We start from the raw sequence: 27,519 nt of genomic DNA on the forward strand, positions 1-27,519 counted from the left end.
CTCTCCCTCTTTAGCTTCCTGGCAGGTCCTAACAAAAAAATGTAGGTATGTTTTGGGCACAAGCAGTGCTTGGAAGGGTGCATTAGGGTCTGGCATGGCCTTGCCTGTGGGAGCAGCACCCTGCAGAGGGAGACAGGTACTCTAGCCATGGAACAATCCACTGGTTTGCAACTCCCAGGGAGCATGGCATGCAGACAGAAACACTGAAAATCCCTGGAAAACTGTGCCCCCCAGCAAATCACACACACACAACACACACCCCTTATATCCCCCCAAACAGTGGGAACAGTTTGTTGGATTTAAATGTGTGTTAATCAGAGATTCTTCCCAAGAAAATGCCTAATGCAACCAACCAAATTCCCCTCGTTCGTTCCTAAGGCAATGAAGCTGTCTGCGTTCACACTGTCCCGGTATTTCACTTTCTTACAATTGCCTGCTGTCCTGGCCACAGCCCCCGGGGGAGGCAGCGCACCCGGCTTCGGTGCCTGCAGGACTCCCCGCGGCACAGCTGGGGCGGGCAGAGGAAATCGTTTCTCGGGAGCGTTTGGTTTGCATTTAGAAAGGGCTTTTTGGTGACTCCCAAGCCGTGAGTCCCACGCATACCACCCCCACCGAGCCCCGGCTCTCCGCGCCTCGTTTTTAACGGCGCTCAGGACGCAGCGGAGCGCATCCGAATGGCTCTTCATAGAAGCATCCGCAGCGCGGAGCGAACACGGCCCCGGCAGGAAGGCTCAGCCGCCGATGGTGACAGTTTTGTGTGCGTTGGGGACGGGGGACAGAGACACCGCAGCGCCCGCGGCCCTGCGAGCCCGCCCCGCCGGCGCTGCCCCTCCGCGGCGGCGGAGGGCGCTGCAGCGGCCGTGGTGCCCAGGAGGCCGCGCTCGCTCCGAGCGGCTGCTCCGGCGCTTCCCGAGCAGAAGCGGAAGCGGCGGCGGACTGGGAGCGGCCGCGGGTCGCGGTGAGTCCGGCGGGACGCGCGGGGCGGCCGAGAGGGCGGGTGCTGCGACGGGCCCGGACGCCGGACTCGGGGAGCGGGGGCCCGGCTGGACTCGGGCCGCTGCGGGCTTGTGGCGGCGCCCGGCGCGGAGCGTTTTTCCCCGTGCTGGGGCTGCCGGCTGGGGAGCAGAGCCGCCTCCTGCCCTGCCCCGCGGAGCCCTGCGCCCCGTTCCACCGAGATCGGGGCTCGGCGCATAGCCGGGCCGGGCCGGGCCGGGGGTGCGGGGGAGCGCGGCCTGCGCTGGGGCAGGGCGCTGGTGGGGCTGGGGCGCCGGCCTGCGCTGCTCCGGAATTGAAACCGCGGCGCGGCCAGAGCAGCGGGGCTGAGCCCGGCCGGCCCGGGGCTCCAGGCACGCCGGCTGGCCTGGCGGGTGGGAGCCTGGCCGGAATGACTGTCCTGCCATCGCACAGCGGCGGGAGCGTGAGCAGCGGGAACTTGGAGCTGTACTCCCGCTTGTCTCGAGCACATCAGCTGAACTTGGGCTCTGTTTTCCCGGGGTGAAATAGAGACACTCAGTAAATAATTCGGGAACGCCTTAAAGGGTAATTTGCAAGACAAGCTACTGTTTCTAAACCCGATAGCTCCTTTTTTTCTAGTAGAGTCTGGCAGTATTTAATATTTACGGTATCTTTATGTACACGAGTAATAAATTATGACTTCAGTAGTAATTTCCATCAGTTTCGTCTGTCTCAGGTCGCGCTGAGTCTTTTCGTACTTAAACGGAAATCTCAGCTGTAAGTGGGAGGAAAATGTTCTAATTATATCCCCTAGACCTAGTCATTAAAGCTTGCTGAAAGTATTCCCCCATGTTTGCCTCTGACACCTTCTGCACGCTGCCCCTCAGCTGTGTGGATTTGTGGTGTCTTAGATACCACTGTGAGTGATTAATAAAGTATTGATTTGAAGTTTTGGGTGAATTTTGCACTGTGTTCACCAGCTGTTAAATGACTTGCAGGCAAACTGCTTTATCTTCCCGTAGAATGAAAAGGCCATTAAACATCTCCTTCTAATACAAGAAAGGGGGGAAAAAGTCACAGAAGTATACTGATAAAAGCACTTGAATTTTTTTCATGGTATAATTCTGGGCATAATTCTTCTGCATATTCCACATTACCTACAGCTTTTCCCATTGAGTAAAGATTCATGGAGTTCGGTCAGACTCTGTTGAATTGAGAACTTGTCAAGACATAAGTGAATTTTTAAGTTTTGTAGTATTGCAACACTGCAGTACTGCTTTCTATCTTAGAAAACTGCTACTGTATTTAGAAAGACAAGACACACAATAGGTACCTATGCTGATAGAACTTCAGGATGAAAAAATATCATGGTGAACATGCATTCTTTTCTTCACCCATTGAACTTCCATGAGTTTACTATGTCAAGAAGAGGAACTTTTGTATCTCAGTAGCACAGATTATCTAAGCACATGTTAAAAAAGAAAAGTTTTAGATCCAGGCTGTGAAAACTGGCTATAAAATTTTCCGGGTATAAAGCATGTCAAAAAGAAAACAGAAGTAAATGTAAGGTGGAGTGAAAAGGAGTAATGTTTTAGTTGTTTCAGAATGTGTCTTTAATTCACTGTTTGTTTTCCCAGGGTCTCAGATCATTTTACTAATGCCCCATACAAGCCTCATGCCTGTAGAGGTGGATGGTAATTAAGTGTAGCCTGGAGCCTGTGCCTTGTGGAAATCACATTTGTTCACAGCCATACCTCTCCCTGCCTGTTTTTTGAAGTGCTTTATGGATGTTTACTTTGTCCCCACTAGGGCAGCATCTTACATTCTCTGTAGATCTACTGAGGGGTATAGAAAGAAATAATGCATATCTCAATGTGTTCTCAGTGTGCAAAGGGAGAACAGAAGCCAGAGTCACTGCCAAAGTAAAGAGTTAAATAGTACTGTTCTTCTCACTAACAGTGCTTTCCTTGTATTTGTTATTCTGAATAGTTCCCAGTAAATTCTATCTAAAAGTTAATAAACTGAAGAAAGTTTCAGGGAATTTTAGCCTGGGTTTGTTTTTTGGTTATGGAAAAACCCATGGAATATCTTGGTCTTAAATGCAGTATAGTATGCTTCCACAGCTCACTAAAATTAAATTTGTTTTGACATACTTAAATAGGACAAAATATGAATGCAACTGTGAGTGTGCCACCATCTAGTCTCCTAAGTAACATTCAAGCATGAAAATTATTAAAGCCTGACAGCATTCTTTACAAATAAAGAGAAATCACCTGGAAAGCTTCCCAAGGGCTGCTCTGCTCTAGTCAGGAGCTCTTGATAGTCTAGTGAGCTCTGAATGCTGTTTGATTTTTCCTCAAAGAAAAATTCTTCTTTCAAGTCTTTAGGTTCACATGTTAAAATGATATGAGCGTGGTGATTGTCCAAAAGACTTGGATGCCTGAAAGGTTGCTGCTATTAGAAAAAAAGAAAGTTTGTATCTCAACAAAATAAGCAGACTCTTACAAAAAATAAGAATTTAGTTTTTGCAGTTAAAAGTTCTGCCTGAATCTCCTATTGCCTCAGCTTGTCTAGCCATTTGATAGCTTTGAAATGGAAGTGTTTTATAGGTATTAATTAAAAGTCATTAGCATAATTCCATGTGTTCTGCCTGGATGAGACCATAGTGATGATAGCTAGAAACCTCCTAGTGGAAACATATGGTGCTTATCAGTTATCAGTAGACCATTGATTAATGTGCCTGGGAATAAGTGTTGCAAGTATTACTCCATAAACAAATTATCCAAAGTCACTCCACTGGTCTGTCAGTCTCATGACCCAGAAATCTATACATACATATACAAGGCAGCTGAAGAGAGAAAAGTTTGGCCAGTTTTTCTGTCAATGCAGTGCTAAAGGCATTTCCCCTGCTGGGTGTGTGCTGTCCAGGCTGCAAGGAAATTAATTATATTTGTGAACTTTGAGTAAGGAAAAGGATTTGGAATAGTCTTCTGTATTGATTCATTATTTATATGGGTAGTCAAGTGTCAATTTTCCAGAAAAGGTCATGTGGAAATTAATTGTATTAAGTACTTCCTGATTTATAATAAAAAATTTCTCATATCGCAACTGATACTTCCTTGCACAGTATTCCTTAAGTTAATGCTTGAAAATATGATTTTATATTTCAGTGTAAATAGTATACAATGACTACTTTTACTTCCTCCCTAATGCTCTTAATGATAGTGGGATTTTACAGGCAATCTGAAGATACTTTCTGATACCAGTGATTTTTTTTTTTTTTTTTTTTTAATTTAGAGGAGTTTGGCATTTGAAAATCTGTAAGTCCTACTTCAACTTCATTATACTATGGGAGTTGAAAAATCAGAGTACTGAGCTTTGTTGCATGCATTAATTTAAAATATGGGCAGTTTAAATTCTGTTTTGAATTAGTTTTTTTCCATCATAAGGTACATTATTCTTGCAGGAGTTTGCTCTTCTGCCTGACTGTGCTATCTCACATCAGCCTAATCACGGTGTAGTGTAGCAGTGTAAATAGCAGCAGAGTACAGGTTACTTAGTGAAGAAAGGTGTCATTATGATTCAAAGTTGGAAGAGTGGAATGGGAACTCCTTTTCTTTTAACTGTCCTTTAACTGTCTTTCCTGGGCATGAAAGTTTCATCCTTAGGGCATTCCCAGACTTCTGCAGCACAGGTAATGATCAAACAAGTTCTGTCCATTACCACTTGGCATGGAAAGCACCTTCCTTTCTGTTGGCAAACAACACAGCTGTTGCCTTGGAGAGCGAAATCCACCTTTGCCAGCCCAAGGCCTGCGTACCTCTGTGCCCAAGCTAAAGCCCATTATCTCCAGTGTCAGCAGGTCTGGCAGCACTTCCTAGCTCTAGAAAAGAGCATTTCAGGTACATTACCAAATGTAGTTTAAGACTTTCTCTGCCTTAGAAACTTCACACTAGCAAAAGCAAGAATTACCATGTAATGATCCAGTTTAATTGCTGTTATTCCTGATTCTGAAAGCCGAATGTTGTGGAAACAAAAAAGGTACAGAGAGCAGTCTAGAAAAGTGTTTAATGTGTTAAACTACTAACATTTTTTAAAAAAGGATAAGTTCTCAATGCTGTGGTGTACGCAAGGTATTTAAATTAATATTTGGATATTCCTGTACTTGCATTTGACTTAGTTTTGTTCAGCACAGAGGAAGAATAGCAACTATTATCAATAAGAAGAAAAACTGATGTAGTCTTTGAATTGATTTGAATTTTGGGGTATATCCTAGTTTGAGGTTTAAAATCCATCCTTTTCCAGCCTAAGCATTTTTTGAATTCCCCGCAAGAGGAAGGTGAAAAACTGCTACAGTAAGCTCACAGATTGTCTGCTCTACCTTCACTGAGGAAAAGACTTGTCATTACTATTCAAAGTACTCTTTCCTATGGCTGTTTTTGTCCTAGCACTGCTCTGTCCAAAAAGATTAAACCTATGTTCTACTCTTGGAGGATAAAGTAACTTCCACAAGAGATAGGTCTAAGTCCTAGTACAGAACTTACAACATATAGAGAAATTTGTTTAAACTGTGCTGGAGTAATAAGGCCTTGGTTAATTGTCTAAGTAACAGCAGTGTGGATTTTGATTTGGAAAGTTGTGCCTTGCCCCGCAACTAAAATATGTGTGGAGGAAGGAGGATTTTTCTCACAGATAAGATGAAATGGATAAGAGTAGTAGCAAGAATCCTATCTTAGATAAAATATGAACAAAGTTTAAAATCTGGCTCTTAATCATCTTAAGTTGTCTCTTTGTGCCTGAATTTCCCAAGTTAAAAAGATACTTGCACTTCTTTTTTTGTGAACCACTTGGTCATATGTAGATAAAAAGCTTCATGTAGGAGTGGAGTATATCACTGAATAAGGGGGTTTTTGTGTCAGACTGGGATGTTGACTGATTGCAGTGACTCGTTCATTAACTGACTCTAGTATGGCAGTTTGTTTCTGTAGACTGAATATACATACCTGCTATGTCTGTAGAAACAGTTCAAATGGCCAAAGAGGCACTGCTTGCATAGCATTTAAATCTACAAAGTGTTCAACTCACTAGATTATACCAAGTCAGATCATGGCTTTTTCTTTATAAGAACAGAATTGTAAATAGTATGGGATTTTTTTTCCTGGGAACAGCCCAAGAGAAGAGTCATGCACTTCTTTGCAATTAATGTGACAGCTGAATTTGACTAAAGTTGTTTTATATTTCTTCTTGTGACTTCCTGAATTCCTTTGTGACATTGCTAAAGGGACGTATGTTCCTCTTCCCTTTCTTAGTCTCACTAAATATATCCCTGTGGCTTAGAGTAATGTGGATTTTTCAGTCCTAGGCTGGCCTGCGGATTCTAATGTCCTGCATACCAACATTCCCACTCCATTGACCCAATTTAGTTCCTGTGATTTTTCATGAAATGTGGCCCATGGACTGATCATCCTCTGCAGCAGTTGTTAAATAAGTTGTGTTAGTTTAACAGTGGAAAAAAGCTGGGTTTCTTCTCTGGAGAGAATATATCTACTGATGGCAGGCTAAAAAAAAATCACACAGAGCATCTTTCTAAGCACTGATTCCTCTGCATCCATTCTAAGTCACTGGGGGAGCTGGTGCCTTTTTGGGATTAAACTGCTCATGTCTGGACTATGGCTGGAGCGGCTTCTGGGAGCACGCTCAGTGTTTAGTTTGTATTGCTGTTGTGTTTAGGAGCCTCAGTGTTAAAGCCTGCTGTGGTGGATAATGTATAGGGTCAGTACATTGAGGTGGAAAACAGGAGTGGAAATGAGCAGCACTCTTTGGCTGCAGTTCCAGACAGTTCTGCTCTAGAGTTATTTCTGCAGAAAGGGAGCACTGCTGGTGAGTTCAGTACTGAACTCAGGACTGTCAGCCTGTGCATTGAGGCTCTGTACCTTAATGGTATTTTGGAAATGTCAAGAATGTTGCTTTTCAGATACTTCTCATACTCCTGCATACCCCAACAAGATGGAAAGTCATATATTTATACAGCAGAATAAAAGTTCTGGTTTGATTATTGTAACTATATCTAACCAAAATATGGTAATTTTATTTTTCTTTAGATAGATATGCCTCTTTTTTTGGTCTGGGTAGCTGGAAAAAATAGCTCATAGTGTGTTATCATGGGCAGTATTGCCAGTTGTTTATCATGTAAATGGCCTAAAGCACATCCCTGTGATTTTTGCGTGTGTTCAAAATATGTTTCCCATAAATGCTAGTTGAGACCTTGTGTGATTAATATTTCTGTTAATTTTATAACACTAAAGATGTCATAAAATAAATATGCAAATAAAACTACCTGTATGTCCTCCTCCTCCATGAACGTTTTGTAAAAATGAGTTCAGATACTCAAATTCTGATATAGGCAAGCAAGTTTTCAGTTTTGTGAGTTCATGGTCAAGGTAATCCTATTCATTCTTCTGTATTCAGCATCTGTAGTAGTGATGTAGATAAATAGTGATGTATGATTCGTCTCTTGATTGGATTTCCATCCGTAATATATTTTAAATGACATAATGTTATTACAGTGAATTCATTAGGTGAACACTGCAAGAGACTTTTGCCTATGCTGCTTTGCAAAAGTTTATCAAATCTGGGCTTACTGGGCTTGTTTTGCATCCCTGGCTCCATAACCCTCAGACTACTCATACTGCCTTGCACCTGGTGATAATCTCTGTGTTTCAAAGAAATGTAATTTATAGAAAACTAACCACAGCAGGATTCTAAGAAAATTATTGTAAAAAAAAAAATTAAAAAACATTAAAAAAAAAAAAAAAAAAACAGGAGAGAGGAAGGTTTCTTGGTCTTTAGAATTTGTATTTGTTGTTAAGACCTTTTTTAAAGGTTCTCTCATTCTGTGTTGGAACACTAGCAACCTGTTTGGGGATACCTGCACTTTTTCATTTCATACCTATGAGTTCACCCTGCTTTGGAGGACTCTTGTAAAAGCAGGCTTTAGTATGCCACCCACCACTCTTCAGGGAAAGGGAACTTTTTTTCTTCTGTTCTTACAATCATGTCCCTTGTCCTTCCTGCCAGCTAGCCTGCAAGAGGGAAAGGAGAGCAAGAGCTCTGAGTAGACTAGTAATTTGTAGATAGCTTTTGAGCTGTGGAATTATTATCCTTATCTCCTTTGTAGCTTCTTACTCAATTTAAAGTCTTACTGGCAGTTATCAGCAGTGCTGTATATTTGAATTTCATTTACAGCACATCAGCTGCTTGGTTTAGGTACTTGGACTTATATTTTATTTGTGTTCCTGCAGTTAAGTCGGTTTGAAATCTATGTTGTGAATTGCTCGATAAAGAAAATGCTAAATAGCATATATACACTGCAAGGAAAATATGGAATTGAGCTGTTGTCCTCCAAGAAAACTTGATTCTGTACAGTATTTTTTTCCACATAAAATCTATCTGAATGTCTTAGAAGTAAATAATATGGAAGGGGTAAAGAAACAGTAGACATAGCAAGGACAAAGAGGAATGATTTCTCTTTTTACAGAAATCAGATAGTCGTATGAAAGAGATTACAGAAGGGGTGGGGGGGTGTGTTTGAACTACGCTGACAGGATTCAGTATCCTTTCCTACATATCACAAGATAAGCAAAAAAAGATAATGCGGACAAAACAAAAGTGATTTTGAGTAGAACCAAATCTCTGTAACTCTGTTCCAGTATTTCTGGTTGGCAATAAATATTGTTCTTGCCTGGGAGAGAGGGTTTGAAGTGCTTTAAATTAATACATCTTTTTGCCTTGTTGCAGCACACTGCCGTGTAGCCGTCGCTCAGCTGCCATGAGCTTGCTGCACAGTGACAGCAGCTGTGGAGGCCGAGACGGGGAGAGCGGCTGCTGCGCAGCCATGGCCAGCGCCTGCAGCGCCACAGCCAAGGAGGAGAGCTCCAGCGTGGGCAGTGGTGCTGGCAACGCGCCTGGCTCCTTCACCGAGGAGACGCAGGGATATGACGTGGAGTTCGATCCGCCGCTGGAAAGTAAATATGAGTGTCCCATCTGCTTGATGGCTCTCCGGGAAGCAGTGCAGACACCGTGTGGCCACCGTTTCTGCAAAGGCTGCATTGTCAAATCAATAAGGTAAAGGAAAACTTGTGGAAGGTGTTTTTAAGAAAAAATTCATGTAGCAGAGCAGTTTAAGGTCAATATAAACTGAATAGAGCTGCCCAAGATGCATTACGAGTGGGTGCTAATAGAACTCTGGAAATTTATTATTCATTAAAGGTGCTATATATGGCCAGAATGTCACAAGTTTGGAAGTTTTATGAGTTTTAGATGGTTTGCCATTTTCACAAATTTAACCAGGTTATGAATCTAAAAAATTGATTAAACTTCAAATAATAATTAAAAAAGGAAAGGTAGACAAGTCCCCCAAATAAGTTCCATTTCCAGCTCAGGATTATATAACTACCTGTCTTTTGCCAATGATTGTTTCTCTTGATAACTACAGGAAACTACAGCCAACTTGATTTCTTGGTGCAGATAAGGCAATTCACGCTTTCAGTTCTTCACTTGAAATTAGCTGCTTCCTTCTTGAGCTGGAAGAGAGAATGTGATGAGGGAATAGTTTTGAACAAAGCACTGAGAGAGGAAACCGGGTGGCATATGAGGGCCTGGGAATAAGATACAAAGGCAATAAATAACAGGCTAGGCTTATAAAAATGGATTATTGAAAGGGCAAGAAAGGGCAGAGAGTACCTTGTAGAGAGCACTTGCCTTAAACCTGGATGTTCTCTGAATACAGTGTTTTGTGGGCTTCTCTGTAGTTTCTGCTACATAAATTCTCTGGAAGAATTTCTCCATGGAAAGGACCATGACCAGAAGTTTCTGCTTCTTTTATACCTTTTCTGTATTATACTTCATTTCTGTGAATAGTGATGACTGTTTCAGTGAATACTAAACAAGATGGAAAGCATTTTTTTCTTTTGAGACTGTAGATCATCAGTGTAATATTTCAGATGTTTCATTGCTAGTAAAAGTTTTCCCTCATTCCCCACTGAACCCTGTCTTTGGAGGGCAGTTTGAGTGACTGTGAAAGCAGGGAGGACAGCTTGAAGTGCCAGATCTCTCTGAATCCCTGAAGGGCTGAACTGCATGCTTAATTGGCATCCATAGTTCAAGCTATTGATTTGAATTATGTAGTGTCTACAGTATGGTATTGATTTGCAGTATGTACTGTCTACAGTACCAGATTGATTGAGGTATTGAGAAGCTTCTACAGAACTAAAATGAAAACAGAAAGGGATATTTTATATTCTCTAAATACTGCTTTTTTTTCACTTGATTGTCACAGCCTTCATTTGATCAGGAAAAATTGCTTCTCTTTATTCCTCATTTCTCCACTGTCTTAACTCAAGTGAACACAGAGATTAAGGATTTTAAATGATGAAGGATGCAAAAGCATTTTTTGAGTAATTGCTTCTTATGACTTACACAAACAATTGTAGTTGTTTGTGTGGAAGGAGTTGTGTCTGCAACTAGAAAAAAAAATGGAAAACCTTTTAAAAACTGGACTCTTCGATCTTACAGTGTGAAGGACATGATTAGATGAGATTTGATCACAGTAAACGTTTGCCTCCCAGAAAATCTTGGCAGCTTTTTAAATAAAGCTGTCTGAAGTGCTTTGAAGTGTTATAATTCATGGAAGAGAAATAACTACAAATGTGTTTATGAATGTTACTTGTCAACAAAATATATTGCTGGAAATTTTAGAAGAACTAACTGCAGGTGCAGTAGCTAATTCAATTCGCTCATGTCTTCTCCTGTATCTTAGGGCAAGGCTGACTTAGGGTTTGTAGTAGAGCTTGCCAAATATCAGAACCTCTGTTTATTGGAAAAGCAGAGTTGTGAGGTACCAAGGGGCAGCAGGGACATCTTTGGGTGCTGGCAGTTCATCCAGCAGCTGGCATGGCTGCAGTTAAAGCCTCTGCCAAATGTCTCAGCTTCTCGGCTAAACCGCTCACTTGTTAAAATCACAGAGCAGGCTTTTCTTTCAAAATTATTCTGGCTTTACTTTTGATACCTGTATTTTAATCTGAAGGGAATTTACAGGACTATTCATTGTACTTTGTAGCAGATGGCCATTGTTTCACAGGTACTGTTGTGAGTGGCAGAGTGCAGTGTGATAAAAAATTCCAGCATAAGAAAACCTTCAATGTAATGTAAGCTAGAACTGAGGTGCATAAACTCAGTTCTGTCACAGGAAATATGTAGCAACATCTTTGTCTGTAGATGGACCTTAGCAGTGTTTTAAACACAATCCTGATCCTTGTAAATAGTTTTTGAAGCCTGTTTAATATCCTAAAATGAGTTACTGTTTTTTCCTTACTACACTTTCCTACTTTGGAAAAATGCATTTCATTCTTATTTTGCCCTTTATCTGCTAGTTATTTAAACTGGGGATTTGGTAATCATTATTCCAAATTAATCTGTTGTTGGCTGCTCGCTCTTATTTATGATTAGCTTTTCTCTGTAGAAATAAAGCTGCTGTCTTATCAGCAGGCCTATTGAGCTGTCTTCATGCTCCACTAAACAGGGTGTTTGTAACCAAGCTATACCTGTGAAAACTGATTTCCTGTAGGTTGTGAAGTGAGGGAACATTTCTAGCTTGTGACAAAGATCACACTGGTCATAGCTCAGGGAACTCTGAAACAAGGCAAGCTAGGTGTTTTCTTTCTTCTACTTGTTTAGGAGTATGATTCTCAGGCATGTGGTGAGCTTGCTCTGCAAGCAAAACTTGTGAAAGGAAGTTCATTACTTCTTTTTGAAGTGGCAACTTTACCTCCACTTCCTCTAGCAGCATTGCTGATGGAGTTGCTGAGCAATTATTTCCTTTTCCAACAAAGAACATAAATTCCTCCCTGGTCTCCACAGCCCACTAGGTTCTATTTCCCCTTGTGCTTGCAGGCAGTGATGGTGATCTGGCCTTTGAGCCTTGCACCACAAGTGCTCTTTGACATTTTTCCACCCCATGTATTTTTCCATTTTATTGCTGTTTCCATTAGCATTCAGGAGCTTTGATCCCTCATGCCTCTTTAACTGCATTACTTAATTGTGAATCAATATGTTGGCCTACTGCTTTCAGAATGAGCTGATACTGGAAAGTTTGATGGTGGTGATCCCCTTTTTTACTCCATGTCTAATGATGTTTGTATATACATGCAGGTGACAGAACCTGATGAACTGGAGCAGGCTGTTAGTTACCTTGTGCAGGTTGCAGGCATCCATGTTCCATCAGATTCCAAACCTTCACCAGTTAGCACTGACTTCCAGTCTGTTTGCTGTTGAAATGGCTTCAGATGCAACACTCAGTTCCAAGTCCAGTGTAATTTTCATAGTTACTAATAATTTTTGTGTCTGGAGGTTTTCACCCTGTTTGCTGTATAGTGAAATTGAAGGATGACCAGCTGATCAAATGGTTGTATAACAAAACCAGCAAACTGAGCAGTGTGTAATGTAATGCCAGACAGATGAAGTCAATCTGGAAAAAAAAGACAGTTGTGCTTTTTTTCATAGCTGTGATCACCTTGGCTGTTTATAAAATGAGAAAGAAATGAGAGGAGGTCTAAGAAAGTTTAAATAATTGCTTTGAAGTAGTATGTGAACTATTTTTTGATGTTGGAGCTATGTGAAGTACTTGCAGAAACAGGACTGTAAATTCTTAGTGTCTTTGCATACTCCTCAAGTTTATTTCTAGAGTACTTAACATGCCATTTGTACAAATAAAATGTGTTTGAGTAGTGCTGCAACCCCAGTCATGCCACCTCCAGTGAAACTGTGTGTTTTCAATTTTTCTGAAATACATTTTATATTTTCTGATTATGCCACATAAATAGCATTGTTTTTAAAGATCTTTTTGCTGTGTTATTATTTGGCCACTAATGTCTTGCTGGTGTAAAAATATTTTAAATTAAGTGCTTGGAAATCTGTTGATAATATTGGAATATCTTTTCTTGCTTTTCCACATTCTAGAGATGCAGGTCACAAATGTCCTGTAGACAATGAAATTCTGCTTGAAAATCAACTTTTTCCTGACAACTTTGCCAAACGGGAAATCCTTTCATTAATGGTCAAATGTCCCAACAAGGGCTGCAGCATGAAGATGGAGCTCAGGCACTTAGAGGTAAGAAGTAACTTTGAAAATATGGAACCTTGTTTTCATGGGCAAGTAAAAATCTGAAATAACTTATATAGATGGTCATACCTGATACTCATTTATGCTGACTCCATGCATTTTTCTTTCAAGACTGTAGTTACACATATTTGTATTTAGTTGTAGTTAGGTGATTCTCAAGGGAGCATCACAGTGCACCACACTTGTACTAATGCAGCTTTCTGCATGTCTGCCTTTTGATCAGCTATGACCATGCTTCACACAAGTTTATTAAAGTCAATTGAATAGTCTCTCAAAGTAGCTACATATATTAGTTGAAATAACTGTTTTGGAAAATAATATATGCAGTTAAAAGAATAAATATAAAACTAAATTTTTACTGAGAGCTTTCTTAAAGCTCTGAATACATGAAACCCTGACCTTAGTAGTGGGATAGTAACAGGCTGTTGGTAGAAACAGCATAAGTGTATAAGGATTTCCTTGCATGAAGGAAAGATTTGGATTCATTTGTCTTGTACTGTCCTTTCTCTTGAAAACAGATGAGATGATAGTTCTTATTTGAAGTATCAAATCCCTCTTCTGCCCTTCTGCAGGACCACCAGCTGCAGTGTGATTTTTCCACTGTGGAATGCCTACAGTGCCAAGGAACCTTCCCAAAGAACCATCTGAAAGAGCACATGACCCAAGAGTGTCCGAGGCGTCAAGTGTGTTGCCCAAACTGTGCCACATCTATGGCCTATGAAGATAAAGAGGTATTTAGCAGGAGTGTCAGTTTGTCAACCTGCATTCACATGGGTTTGCTTGGAAAGGGAACAGTAGTTAAAAAAAAAAAAAAAAGTAAAAGGTTTTGGTCTAGAAGAGCTCTTTGTGCTGCTACACAGCTGAGAAGCTGCAAACTCAGGACATGAGCCTGGAACAGGCAAAAGCTGGGGAGAGATTGTCCTTAAATACAAACTTATTTGGAACCACGTGGTGTGAGGAGACTCGTGGACTTGTGTAAGAACCACTGATTTCTGACCTTGCCATCAGACAGTCTGTATCTACTGCCCATGGAACACAAAAAGCAGAATTTACATGTGCAGTTTTTATTCCTGGGAGAGAGAATGTATCAGGAAGTAAATATTTTGGGGATATCTGCTACCACACAAGACCAAGATAATTTCTGATTTCTTCTCCTGGCTCTGCATTTTTCACTTGGGTGATAGTGAGGATAATACTTTACTTTTACTGTTACCATTTCTTTATCTATATATGGATGTGTTTTATCTCAGTGACTATTGAATGTTCTTGGATATTAATATTGTGAATTGTCAATCAAATGTACCTCATACAGTCCAACAATACAATTAAAAACAAACAAAAAAAGTGCTTTCATATAGTTCCAGTACACTTGAACATGAATTTTAGAAACTTATGGTTAAAATCAGATTTCTTTGAAGCAAAAGAGCTTTAGGAAATAAAATACCTGCAACTTTATGAAGCTCTTATGTAAGTCCAGGAAAAAGCAGTAACAGAAAACATACTGTTCAGGGTAAAGGGATTCTCTTTGTTTCACGGTTGCATATTGCTAAATGCAAAATTAGGTATATTAATAAAAATCTTATGTCTGATCAAGGGTGATTAGCCCTCTCTTAAATTGGGTAACCTTTACTGATGCTTTCTTCCCTTCCTTTTTTCTGTTTGATCACTTAAGCTTCATGACCAAACTTGCCCACTTGCCAATATATATTGTGAATATTGCAACACGGTGCTCATCAGAGAGCAGGTAAGAGATCTCCTTTTTCTCTGTTTATTCCAAGTAAGATACTTTGTTTTTACATTGCTTCTTTAATCTGAAATTAAACTTGGAGATACAGTTTGTCTACTAGCTGCTAAATCACTACCTGCCTCTCTCTGAAAGTGTCCAGTGCAGATGTGATACTCCCTTAAATGCTGCTCCAGCTTGCAGTTGCAGTCTGGCAAACCTCTGTAGGATTTTGGCTGCACATCACATTGTTCAGCTCTACTGCTTCTTGACAGGAGCCACGTCACGTCTTTGATCTTGAATGGAGTTGAAAAAATACCAACAACTGCCAGTGGTTATGGCTGACATTACAAGAAGAGACTTTGATTTGGGCAGAGAGGAGGAGTTTTTGTACTTGGAAAGCCACTATTGCAAAGTAGCTATAAGTAAATTCACTATCAAACTGGGATGCTGGCTGGAATTCTGCTTGTCCATTACTGATATCATAGCCATTATTATTTCTTCTGTTCAATAATAACTTCACTGGCATGAAAATGATAAATATTGATTTGTTTAATTTGGGATGGCAATTATGTTGATGGCCTGGGTTAAAATAAAGAATGATCTTGTAAAATTGCACAAGTACTCTGACAAACAGGACTGAGCTTAATAATAACAAAGAAAAAGTCTGTTGTTAGGTAGAATAATGAATTGAAGAAGTGGGGAACAGAGAATGCTAAACATTTGTAATAATAGCTGATCTTTATTAGCCTTGTGCTTCATCATGATATTTAAACAAGGCAAACACCTGGGGTTATATAAATAGGGGTTCTGCCTGTGAAATACCGAATTATCCTTTGCTCTGTTTAGGGCTCATAAGGCATCAGCTGAAGTTGTTGTGCTTTTGAGGGAGGGTGGATAGGGAGGATCCAGAGCAGTGAGATGATTGATCTGGATCTGGAAAACATGGACCACAAAAAAAAAATTGAAGTAACTTGAACTTTTTGAGGAAGATGATAATAAAGAGGGACACAATAAGTATGTGCAAGTAGTCCTTCAGAAGGGAAGGAATTGAACGTGACCTGGCTGGAGGATAGGCTAGAAACAAAAAGTGTTTGGTCTAGCAAGGAAACCTGAATGCTTTCTGAGACCTAACATAAGAACAAAGTCAATGAATTGTTACAGTACATACAAGTGGGATGTATAATTTTTATCATCAGCTAACATTTCTGTTCAAAACTTCCATATTCCCTTAAGAACTTATGTAGGTATAAACTGATCTGACTTCAGGTACCTGTTCAAAATCCATCCAGCTGTATCCTTTCTGGATAAGAGAATACTCTTGAGGGAGAAGTAATATCAAATCTGATTTGTTTTAGATGCCTAACCATTATGACAATGATTGTCCTACTGCCCCAGTGCCATGTTTTTACAGTGCCTTTGGGTGTCCTGAAAAGGTAAGCTTTTGATCAGTACCTTCTGAATTGCAAACCTTCTGCATGATTTTGTCTGTTGCTTTTGTAATGTGCTTTCCTATTCTTGTCTCATTCACCAACCCAAAATCTTCAGTGATTTATGGTTGTGGGTTTTTTCTTTTGAGTTATCTTAATTCTGAAACAATGCATGTTGATACATTTCATTTCAAAATTGCTTTTTCAAAGTTAAAAAGCTCTGTGAACAATTTGCTTGATGACCTTGCTTTTATTATTTCATGCTTTCTCAGCTTTCACGTCAATAAAGTAGCTTCTAGCATTTCTTCCAAAGTTGTGGCCAGATACACTTATGACTCCTAGAGCTCCATAAAGAAATTTTATTAAATTCTAAAATTATTAATCTAGATACTCTTATTTCTAGTTTTTAATACCTCTTGGTAAAAATGGGTCTTTCCCCTTCATTTCCACATCAGTTTTCATACACTATTTGGTACTATGGAGCATTTTAGCAAATCAGTGAAGGGAATACAGATTTAAAACACAGAAAAAATCTATGTATATTTATCACTAACAGTCTTTCACCATGTCTTCATTTTGAGTTGAACAGTGTTACTAAGAATGTGCACCATAATTAATGATGGATTCATTGGGAAATTTTCACTCCTACAAAACCTGGATTTTTTTATCATGAATGCTCATTAACAAGAAGGTGACCCTGAATACAGCCCTTTGGAATATTTGACTAGAATGCTTTCAGTATAAAATACTCCATATTTCTTCATATCTTGCTTTTACTTTCAGGTGCACAGTTTGAAATATACTGTTCCTATTTCTCACTGTATGAACTACTGAAATACTTCAACTTTTTACTCAGAATTGCCTCCATTTGAAGTGTGGGTGTTGGTCTTTAGTAAGAAGTTGTTCTCAGTCTTTTCCGGAGAACTTAAATTTTGTTGTTTTCCTGGAGATGCTGCAGCTTCTGTAAAAATACAATCAAAGGTTCCATTATTAAAACATTACATAGAATTATGCAACTATACAATATGCTATTACTAATGATAAATATTCTAACAAGAATATGTGACATCCCAAAGTCCCACACCAACAAAAACAATAATGCACATATCTGATTTATATTGCAGTCATGTATGTCAGTTCTATCTTAACTTCTCAGGTTAACAATTCTGTGCTGCAATCACCTCATATCTATGCTTTTGTTGAACCCTAGCTGTATCAACATCACGCCAAAGACACAAAGATCTTAAAGGGCTTTTCCAACCTAAATGATTCTGTGATTTGCCCGCTAGTGTTTGAACTTCTTTTTCCATTTTCCTAACAGTGATCTTAAATTTGGAGCTCTCTGTTGGTAAAGTGCTGTTTTGTCACACCTTTGTCCTTGATTCACACTGCCGCTTTTCTCACATGACAAAAGCAGCTACTTGTTTGACTTTCTTCAGAGCCACATTTAAAATGTGATTGCAGATGTTTGATGTGTTCCTAATGCCATATCTCTTAAATCCTAGATGCAAAGGAATGAACTGGCACGACATATGCAGGAGTTCACTCAGGTTCACATGAGGATGATGGCTCAGAGTTTTCAAAATATCAGTGTTACTGCTGCAAATCCTGTACCCTTCATCAATGGCCTACCCTTTGAGCCTGCCCTCTTCTCACACGTGTCACATGCTGCATACAACTGCAATCCAGAAGTTGAAAACTTCAAGGAAACTATTCAGCAGTTGGAAGGTCGTCTGGTGAGACAAGATCACCAAATCAGGGAACTCATTGCTAAAATGGAGACTCAGAACACTCACATGGCAGAACTCAAACGTACTATCCGCAATTTAGAGGGAAAGATTACTGAAATGGAGGCACAACAATGTAATGGTATTTATATCTGGAAGATTGAGAACTTCAGTGGATTGCAAAAAGCCCAGGAAGAAGAGAGACCTGTAGTGTTGCACAGTCCTGGCTTCTATACCGGGAAGCCTGGCTACAAGCTGTGCTTGCGCCTGCATATCCAGTTACCAAATGCTCAGCGCTGTGCTAATTTTATCTCTCTGTTTGTGCACACTATGCAAGGGGAATATGACAGCCACCTGCCCTGGCCTTTCCAAGGCACCATTCGACTTTCTATTTTGGATCAATCAGAAGGCCCAGAAAGGCAGAACCATGAAGAGGTGATGGAAGCCAAGCCAGAGCTACTGGCCTTCCAGAGACCGACAGTTCACCGCAATCCGAAAGGTTTTGGATATGTGACTTTCATGCACCTGGAGACCTTGAAACAGAGAACCTTCATCAAGGATGACACACTCCTGGTGCGCTGTGAGGTCCTCACGCGCCTGGACTTGAACAGTGTCCGCAGAGAAGGGTTCCAGCCCCGCAGTACTGATGGAGCCATGTAGCCTGCAAGTCTTAACCAGGGCAATGGTGCCTTACTCATGTTTTTCCACACGGATCACAAAAGTGCTTCATTGTCCACAATGGTTTTGTAAAAGATCATAGTTGCCAACACAGTTGATCTTCACCTGAATGGACCTTTGTTGTTGCTGGTATTTTTTTCTCTATATGAGGTTCTATGTTTAAATATTTGGTAAGGTTCTCTCTTAAAATAATAAACTACTTCTGCAGCAAGTTAAATAAATGAAGTGTTAATCAAAACTTAACTGCCTATAGGAAAATCCTATTGCAGAACCTGTGCATCTCAGCTTGGTAAAACTTTAGTCATATCGAATAGACCTCTAAGTCTTTTCACCTCAGTGCCTTGGAATAGATGCTGTTGCAAGGAAGGAACAAAATTAATAAAGATGAGGGATTTTTTCTTTTTTTCTTTTTTTTTTTCACAATTGCTTGAGAAAGCTGAGAGAGTTTCTATATTGACTTATCTAGAATTTTGCATTGGCTGTGTGTCTCCTGAAGTTTGAAGTTAGGGTTAAGACTTTGTTCATGTCACCAAAGGTTCAGGTATGCTTTGACCCTTTCCTCCTTCAGGAATTTGCATGTTGATGCAGAGTTAATGGTGGTATTTCCAAAAGGTGCAAGGTAGTGTTGTGGAGAAGGCTAAATGACTGGGAGCTGAGTTCACTGAAGAAATACTTGTAGTGTGGTCTGAATGTGCCTCCCTAATTCTCTTTATTTTGATAAATCTTTCTATAAGTGTGTGCTCTAGGCCCAGAATGTTAACCACGATCATCAAGAGATATGAAAGTTTAGCATTTGAATGAAATCCCTTTGTGCTGGTGGGATCTCCTAGTGCTGGACATGTTTCAGGTTGTGAGTGCACACATGAGCAAAGGGATGTACTAAACAGAGAGGGTGATGCAGAATTTGTTTTCTGTTGTTGAAACCCGAATTTGTACCAAAGCTGAACTCTTGACCTGCATCTGTTCAAGTGATCTGTTGGTGTTGTGGGTGATGTACCCAGGTCATCCCCTGTGAATTCTCTGTGGGCAGCTGGCCATATCAGCATCCAACTGCTGTGGGTATTACCTGTCCCTTTAGACAATTGGAACTGGGCCAACTCAGCAATATGGATGGTAAGGAAAGCCTATTAATTCAGCAGTGTGAGGAAAAATAGTAATCCTGTTTGCTTTTTGGAACAACATCTGGCTTTCATAGATACTCATTTATCAAACACTAGATTCACTGTGTCAAAAAGGTTCCTAATGCTGTGTGTATTGTTTTCTGTACTGATTGTATGCCATGTAAATGTTAGTTTTGACCAGTCAAAGCTGAATAGTTCAAGTTCACTGGTGCTAAAAATTTTAACTTTCATGGTGCTGATAAAGTTCTGAATCTTGTCTTTAAAAGGAGGGAAGAAAAAAGTTTTGTTCACCCCATAATCTAAGTACATGTCCAGATACTGAAGAAAGAACTAAATGATGCATTATCCAGGCTAGTGGAACAACATAAAGACTGGAGACACTGCAGCTTAAGAGATACTGAAGAGTGGTCCAACTATTTGGCATGATCAAAGCAATACCAGTGGGGAAAAGGGCACATTGCTTAATATAAACAAGACTAAAGAAAGACTACTATACTTTAGTGGTTTGGGAGGATACTCTGCCTGCCTGCATGAGAGGTAAAAGTTCCAGGACCCAACCTACCACTTTGTTCATCATATCCAGATGAGTAAAATTTCTTCTGCTAGTAGAACCTATTAGAACATGCTTGTAGAAATTAGATAGAAGAGGGATTGCGTTCAATGGAGTATTGTCACTACTGAAACATGAACTTCCCGATTAATGGTAAATGCAGTTAGTTGTTGGTGACTTTAGTTCATTCTCTGTCATTAGGGGAGAGGTGAGCATATGTTACTCAAAACAGGGAAAGATCTCAGCTTTAAAACCAAAGCAGATTTTATAATGAATAGCCTCATCCTATCAGCTGAATTGTTCTGGAGTGTCTTCAGTTGGAGCATTCCCAGTGAAGCCATTCTTAGCCAAGAGCTGTCAATATCCATGGCAGTGCACGGAGCCACTCTGCACAGAAGGCACTGTACATGAGTTCTCCACTTTCAGGCTGTGTTACCTGTGTTTTTTCAAGATGCTCAAAAACTGCCATTCTCTTTTGTGTCCCTTCTTGTTTTTTGGAGGGGAGGGAGGGGGAGGCAGTCAGAAAAAACATTTGTCATTTGAGAGCTTCTTCCTACTCCAGGTCCTTCCTCAACCCTAGAAATAAGAAAAATGTCCTTATTCTCTGTTCAGATAATTTACACCCAAGACCCACTAAATGCATTAACACTTTCTTTGCTTTTGATGATTTGCATTTTGAATGGAATTTTTGCTTTGAGCCTTATCTGCTAGATCTGATGTACTTCTGCCTCTGAGGAGGAAGCTCCTTGTGGTGGCAGGGTTTAAATGATTCAGGTTAAAATTGTACAATAGCACAAGCCAATAGGGAATAGAAGGCTACTGCATGTATAATTCTGTATTGGCCACAGTAATATGGATGCTTTATTCACTGCTGCTATTCTACTAGTTTTGTATTTTTATATTAGCGACTAGAACTCTGAGTGATGACAAATTACTGTAATATCAGAGTATTACATGAGAGACTGTCAGAGATAATTTTCTAAGTATCAGTTAAATCTTACTGTCATAAAAAGATTATAAATGTTAATGAAATATTTATTCATGTACTTGTTCCATTTTCCTCTTTTCCCTTTATTCAAATCTTCTTTTGAGAACTTGTTTTACTATGGTGGACTGAGGTATAATTGATAGAACTATTTAAATGGAAGGAGAAAGGTCTGCAGCATTGAGTTGTCGCTGAATCAAAGAAATATTTTAATTAACCCATGTCCTGTGTAATTTGTTCAGCAGTGGGGTTTCGTTCTGTAAACCAATGCTTTACTAGATCTCAAGGTGGTTTAAAAAATGGCTTCGCTTCTTTTATCTTCCAAATTTCTGTTGTCTTTAACATGGTTTAAGTCACCGACTCTTAGTACGTGTATTTGCAAAGCTGCTATGGCACAAATTTTCCAATTATAATATATGATGAATGTGTTATCTCTTTGCCTCTGAATGTCTTCCCCTGCAGGGCAGGGAAAATTATTTTGCTAAAAATGTTGGTATGTAATGTATATGTGGGAGCTCATATAGTGTGAGATGTATAGAGTTGTTTTTTAAGCAGTCTCATGATGTGTCTCGTCATGTTTGCTATCAAGGGATTAAACTTGCTAATGAAATGAAATCAGGGTGACCTTTCTGTTCTTATTTAGAGAGGGCAGCAGACCAAATACATTGATGATGGATGCAAATGATTATTCTGTGTCAATGTTAAAGGTTTGTATTAGTTTGCATTTGAACAAAATGGAAGTATTCCTGTTCCCTTGGATTAATTGATTGATAGTTTAATATATTTTGTAATTAATGCACAGCTATATTTCTGACAGAACTTTAAAAAATAAACTAATTAAACTGTGCACTGCATGTTGCATCTTTATTCATATGGAGGTCTATTAAAAAATATTAACTGATACAGGACTGCTGTGGTAGTTTCTCTGTCCTGTGGGTTTCAGAGGTGGATGATATCATACAGCATCAAGAAGGCAAAGAATATATTTCAAGATAAAAAACTTCTGGCATTTATAGTGTTGATAGCTTTATTAATTACTGAAAGATACAGTTCATGTAATAGACAATAAAGTAAGTGTTCCCATAATCATCCTGTAATTTAAGATGTAACTCTAAAAAAAGCTGCACTATCAGCTCTCTGGCCACATCTGCTTGCTTGTTTTTTTTGTCATAAAAGCAACTATGGGCTGAAACTTTGTTGCAGGAGATTGAGATCAGAAACCAGAGGGAATCCCTATCAGTAAGAGGGGTACAGATTTTATTGCAATCTCTGATTTATCTCAATCTGGATCTGTTTTTAATAGCATCTGCAGGAAGGGATATTCAAAATCTTAAGATTTTTCTGAGTAACATTAGTGGTAATTGCAGTAATGTGCTGTTAATGCCAAGTTAATTATGACTTTGTCTTTCATCCAGGTTGGTCCTAATAGTTTCCATGGTAGGAAGGCTTGCTCAGATATTGGTTATCTGTTGTGTTAATCCATTTTTAGTGTTCCATATTTTAAGCGCACTAAAATCTTTTGGTGAGATAATAATGACCTTTCTTTAAGCAGGAAAAGCTGGCATTTGCAGCTGCCCCAGGAATGAATGGAAAGTCCATGTGCGGAAGCAGAAAAGCAGCAATATAGGAGCATGTTCACACCTGTGTAAGTACAAATGTACATGTACCTTTCTGAAAAAAAAATGGCTGAAGTAGATATGGACCAGGATACTCTGATGGGATATTTTCCTGAACAAATACTAGTTCATTGCAGTGACTTCACAAGAAGAATGTGCTTCTTCTAGCTAAAATCCTTAAGTAGTGCCAAACCAGTTGCTTTGCTACCTTCCTCATCCCCAAAAAGCAGGAGACCAGCACTCCAGCTGTTCTGGCTGGAAAGAGAAAGTCTCTGTGCCATTCCTTACTACACTCAGCTAAACTTCAGCTCTTCTGTGCTGTCTCTCATTTAGGAACTGTGACTATTTAGCCTGTTCCAAGACAGCATTTACAGAAGTCAAAAAAACTTCCTGAATTAGCCCTGAAAAAGGTCAAGCGTGGTATTGGCATACACAGCAAATAGAAGGCAATACAAGGGGAGGTTAATCGACCAAAAATGGTGAGGAGGGAATCTAAAGCCCGTGTGGATGAAATGAGTAAGAGGGCTGATGAATTCTGCCTGTTACTCATCTTGGATTAAAAAATAATAATAATAATCTCATACCACTCAAATAGGAAATTTTTATGCTAGCACAAAAGCTTACCAAAGGAAACACTTCCCTGGCACTGGTCTCACCCTCGTCATTTACCACCACTGAGCCTTTGTCCACTCCATCTGGAAGGGAGAGCTTGACCACACTGGACTGAGTGCCATCAACACCCTCACAAGACCTGACAGTCTTAGTAAACTTGAAGTACCAAATGTCAGGAGCTGTGGCCTTCAAGTCTTTTTCCTTTACTGGTTTTAAGTTTTTACAATTAAACTAACCACCTTGATAAATATACATCTCTGAACACACAGGTAGATACATGCTTAAGTTATTTTAAGCTTGTCAGGGCTCAGAATGGGTGAAGAGTTCATGGTAGTTCTGCAGTCTTTTCCAGTTTGCAACAGCATTAAAAAATCCAACTCCCAGCCAGAACTATCTTTGTTTCTCCTGTCCTCTCTTTTTTTGCATTTCCTTTTGTCTGCACAGAAACAGAAAGATTCTGAAGTAGTGGTCATATCTTGAGTCCCTCCTCATCCATATTTCATCCCAAGTGGACCTGTTGCCACCACTTCTCAACCCTTCTAAAAAATTGCAATTCTTTCAGTTAAAAAAAAAAAAACTGTAAAAAATAATTTACCTTGCTAGTGTATGCTGAATGCAGAGCAAATAAAGACTGAGCTACAGCATCATGAAAATAATCTTTCTGCTCAAATGCTGGGGCCCTGCTTCCCTGTCTGCTCTTCTGGTGATCATGTTCTTTGAACATGTTTGCTCCACTGAAACAACCACTTGCATTTCACACTCTGAAAGTTGCATTTTGGCTGGGAGTTTTCCTCTCCGATGGAATAGGAAATTTCATGAAACTGTGTGCGAGGAGGAGATTGTGCAATAGGAAAATAAGTTATTAGCTACAGTCCCAGCCTCAACTAATGAGCCTTCTTTTCCTTTTGGTTTGTGCTCTGACTGATCTCTGAGGCCATGCAGCACGAGTGTTCCCAAGTTCAGTGATTTCCTGCTGCTCCTTTGTTGCCTTCAGGAGCTGGCTGCTCTGCCACACCAGGGGGGTGGTTATTGCAGCCAGTCACCTGCTGATGAAGCAGGGGAAAAGCCCTGGTCTACCCCCTGGTCCTGAATATTCCAGCTGAGAGCTTCTCACTGAGGCACCAAGCAAGTTTGACTTGACTTGGCCAGACTTGACAGGTGTTGGCCTGGGGCAGAATGGATTCGTAGGCTGTGTTTTCTGATGGCTTTTGGCCAGAGATTTATCCCACTCATCAGTGAAGGGAGCAGTGCATAAACAGAACAGTGTTTTTGCAGTTTGGTACTGACAATTTTGAAGAAAACCCCTCCTCCATTCTTCTTAGCTGATTAGAAGCAGGACAGATATCTTTCTAGCACTGTGATAAACTGTCCAAAAATGTGAGGTTTCAGTTTCTTAGTCCTCTCAGACAGAACCTGATTTCCACGGAACTCAGCAGATAATTGACACACTGGAGAAAAAAAAAAAAAAGGCAACAACACAAATCTTGTCTCACCTGATGTGCAGAATCCTGACTCCTGCTACAGACCAGTATTAGTAACTTGCTGGTTTTCCATTCTGTCTTCAGCAGCAGCTGCTGCTCTCGCTGTGTGCTCACACAGCAGGTGTCAAGTGAAGGTGTCAAGTCCAGGAGTTTGACCTGTTAAATCCTACAACAGTATGCTTAGTTAGCACTTGTATTTCCATTCTGGTATTCCTGCTTGCATGGACCTGTTTCTGTCCAAGATTGAACTTTGTTTCTGTTTCTGCCTTTAATAAAGGAATAGTTTCAGCCAGGTATGACCTTGGCCTTTGCTAACAGTGTTAAGGAGCGAAGGTACTGCCAGGGAAAAGTGACACATACAAGTGTTCCTAGTTTCAGTATCACACCTACGTGTGATAAACTTCACAGTGTGGAGTTGAGACTTGCCTAAGAAAGTGCCTCCAGTGTGATTCACTTTCTAGAAACAACCCCCTGAGCTTGAGTTTCTTCATGCAAAAGTCCTTTATAGAGGCATGTGCCTGTATACATCCTTCTAGATAAAATGCAGGGACTGAATATTTTTAATTAATCTTGGTGGTCTGTACAGTGTATGCTTTTGGATCCTCTGGGAATGGAAGGGATTTAGACTTTTTATGGGTAGAAACATAATTATCCTGAAAGGTAAGTTAGTACTGTTGGGAAAAGGGAGGTCAGACCACCAAACAGCCAGGACAGTGATGAACAGCCACAGTGAATTACTTGGTTCCTTAGCTGCTTTCAAACAGCAGTGGAAACCAAGGTGTGAATGCAAAGGAACCATATTTTAACCTCTGCCTATTTCTGGTTCCTATATATTCTCAGTCCAGTTATAATAGTCTCAGATAAATAATTATAAAGATTACAAAAACTCAATAAAAAATTAAAAAGATATTATATACATAAAAAGACATGTTTAAATTAAGTGTAGTATTATATTGATGTACTGTATTAAATATATACAAATGTATGCTATAAATAGATCATGTATAATACATAATAATGTATCTATACGAAGATAAGAAAAATAAAATCTAACAAAAATTGCCCCAGTCCAACTATCCGCAGGTTTTTGAGCCAGAACTGTGCATCCAACACCATCACATGTCCTTGCCAAAATGAGAAAGGGTAAAAGTCTTTCTCCCATGGAATTGTACTAACTCATAGTTCCTTTGAGCCACATCTCTAATCCTGTGTTCAGTTTTGGACTCCTCACTGCAGAAAAGACTGTCAGAGCTTGGCCCATGGGTTCTGCTGTCCTCCTCTTCCCAAACCCACATTTTCTGCAGGTACAACCCAAGCCAGAGGCCCCACAGCACCCAATACACACAGTGGGGATGGAGGTGAGGAGTGCCACTGTCCCAGGCAGAGCCTCGGGAAGGGAGGGCAGGATTGGAGGGTAAGAGACAGGGACAAATTTGCTTTCCTCTAAGATTCTCAAAAGCCCATTGGAGGCTTCCCCAATAAGGGCAATCCCAAACAAGCAATGTAGGAAGAACACATCTGCAAAGTAAAAAGTCACTCCCTCAAAGGCCTAGTTCTGCTCCACTGGTCTCTCCACAGTCCCTACAAACAGCAGTGTCTACTGCTGAATGGACCTTCACTCTCTGTTTCATGTAGAGCTGAGTCTTGGTAAGTACTCTCAAGCCAGAGAAGGAGTAGAGAGAGGTTGCTGCTGCCCTCTGAAGGCATCACCAGCTCTGTGAGTCAATCAGCTAACCACAACTGTTCATCAGGGGGAAAAAGAAAAAAGATGCGAGAGGTCCAGATCTTGAACAATTTCTTCTCCTTGCTGTAAACCCCAGGCAAAGGAGGACAGCTATGTTGATATAGACAAACAGTGGATTAGATTAAGCATTGGGTAAAGACACAGAAATGAGCTTTTGAAAATGGGCTTTTTTGATTGTTTGCCTGACAAGCGTGGATGTCATTTCACACCAGCTCATACATTTCAATAAGGTAGTAGGAGGCTTGTGACAAATGCTCTCAGGTCTCATTTACTGCAGCATTTACTTTGATTTCAAAGAGCAGGACTTTTTTAAGAACTACAGGATACTCTTTGACAGGGGGATGGCTGGATGGTGGCAGCTCCTTTTCCCTGAAGTTGTTAAGGAAACTTTCCTCTCTGACCATTCAGGAGTCACTCTGGCAGTCACACCCCCACCACTCCAGACTGTCACTGCTGGGAACAAAGCCCCTTCACAGTGGGTGGCTCCAGGAACCCCATGGGTGCCCCTCTTGGCTTGCTGCACACCCCACACTCACAGTCAGAGAAAAGGTTTCCTTACCAGCTCAGTTCTGGGTTTCCCACAGCTCAGGGGGTGGGAGTGTGACTGCCAGAGCAGCTCCTGGATAGTTGGAAAGGTTCCTTAAAACAGTGTTGTTGAGGATGAGCCATTGAAGTTAACCAGGACTGTGGGTCCAGCAGGCAGCATCTCTCCAGGCTGCT

The 27,519-nt window shown here is 40.3% G+C and overlaps 1 protein-coding gene across 2 annotated transcripts; it reads left to right on the forward strand.

Annotated features, from left to right (window-relative positions):
* Nucleotides 1–874: 874 nt before the first annotated feature.
* Nucleotides 875–22,193, forward strand: TRAF6 (TNF receptor associated factor 6). 2 transcript variants are annotated; one of them, XM_053945978.1, is made up of 7 exons: nucleotides 875–958; nucleotides 8,752–9,078; nucleotides 12,970–13,120; nucleotides 13,705–13,863; nucleotides 14,805–14,876; nucleotides 16,214–16,291; nucleotides 17,791–22,193. In XM_053945978.1, the coding sequence occupies exons 2-7, from the start codon at nucleotides 8,783–8,785 to the stop codon at nucleotides 18,670–18,672; spliced, it is 1,638 nt and encodes a 545-aa protein (XP_053801953.1). In that variant the 5' UTR covers nucleotides 875–958; nucleotides 8,752–8,782; the 3' UTR covers nucleotides 18,673–22,193. The 2 variants fall into 2 exon arrangements, with proteins under 2 accessions (XP_053801953.1, XP_053801952.1); XM_053945977.1 differs by lacking the exon at nucleotides 875–958 and adding an exon at nucleotides 1,518–1,539.
* The last annotated feature ends 5,326 nt before the right edge of the window (nucleotides 22,194–27,519 follow it).

The sequence above is a fragment of the Vidua chalybeata genome, chromosome 6 (genome assembly GCF_026979565.1).
Source record: "Vidua chalybeata isolate OUT-0048 chromosome 6, bVidCha1 merged haplotype, whole genome shotgun sequence".
Classification (NCBI taxonomy): domain Eukaryota; kingdom Metazoa; phylum Chordata; class Aves; order Passeriformes; family Viduidae; genus Vidua; species Vidua chalybeata.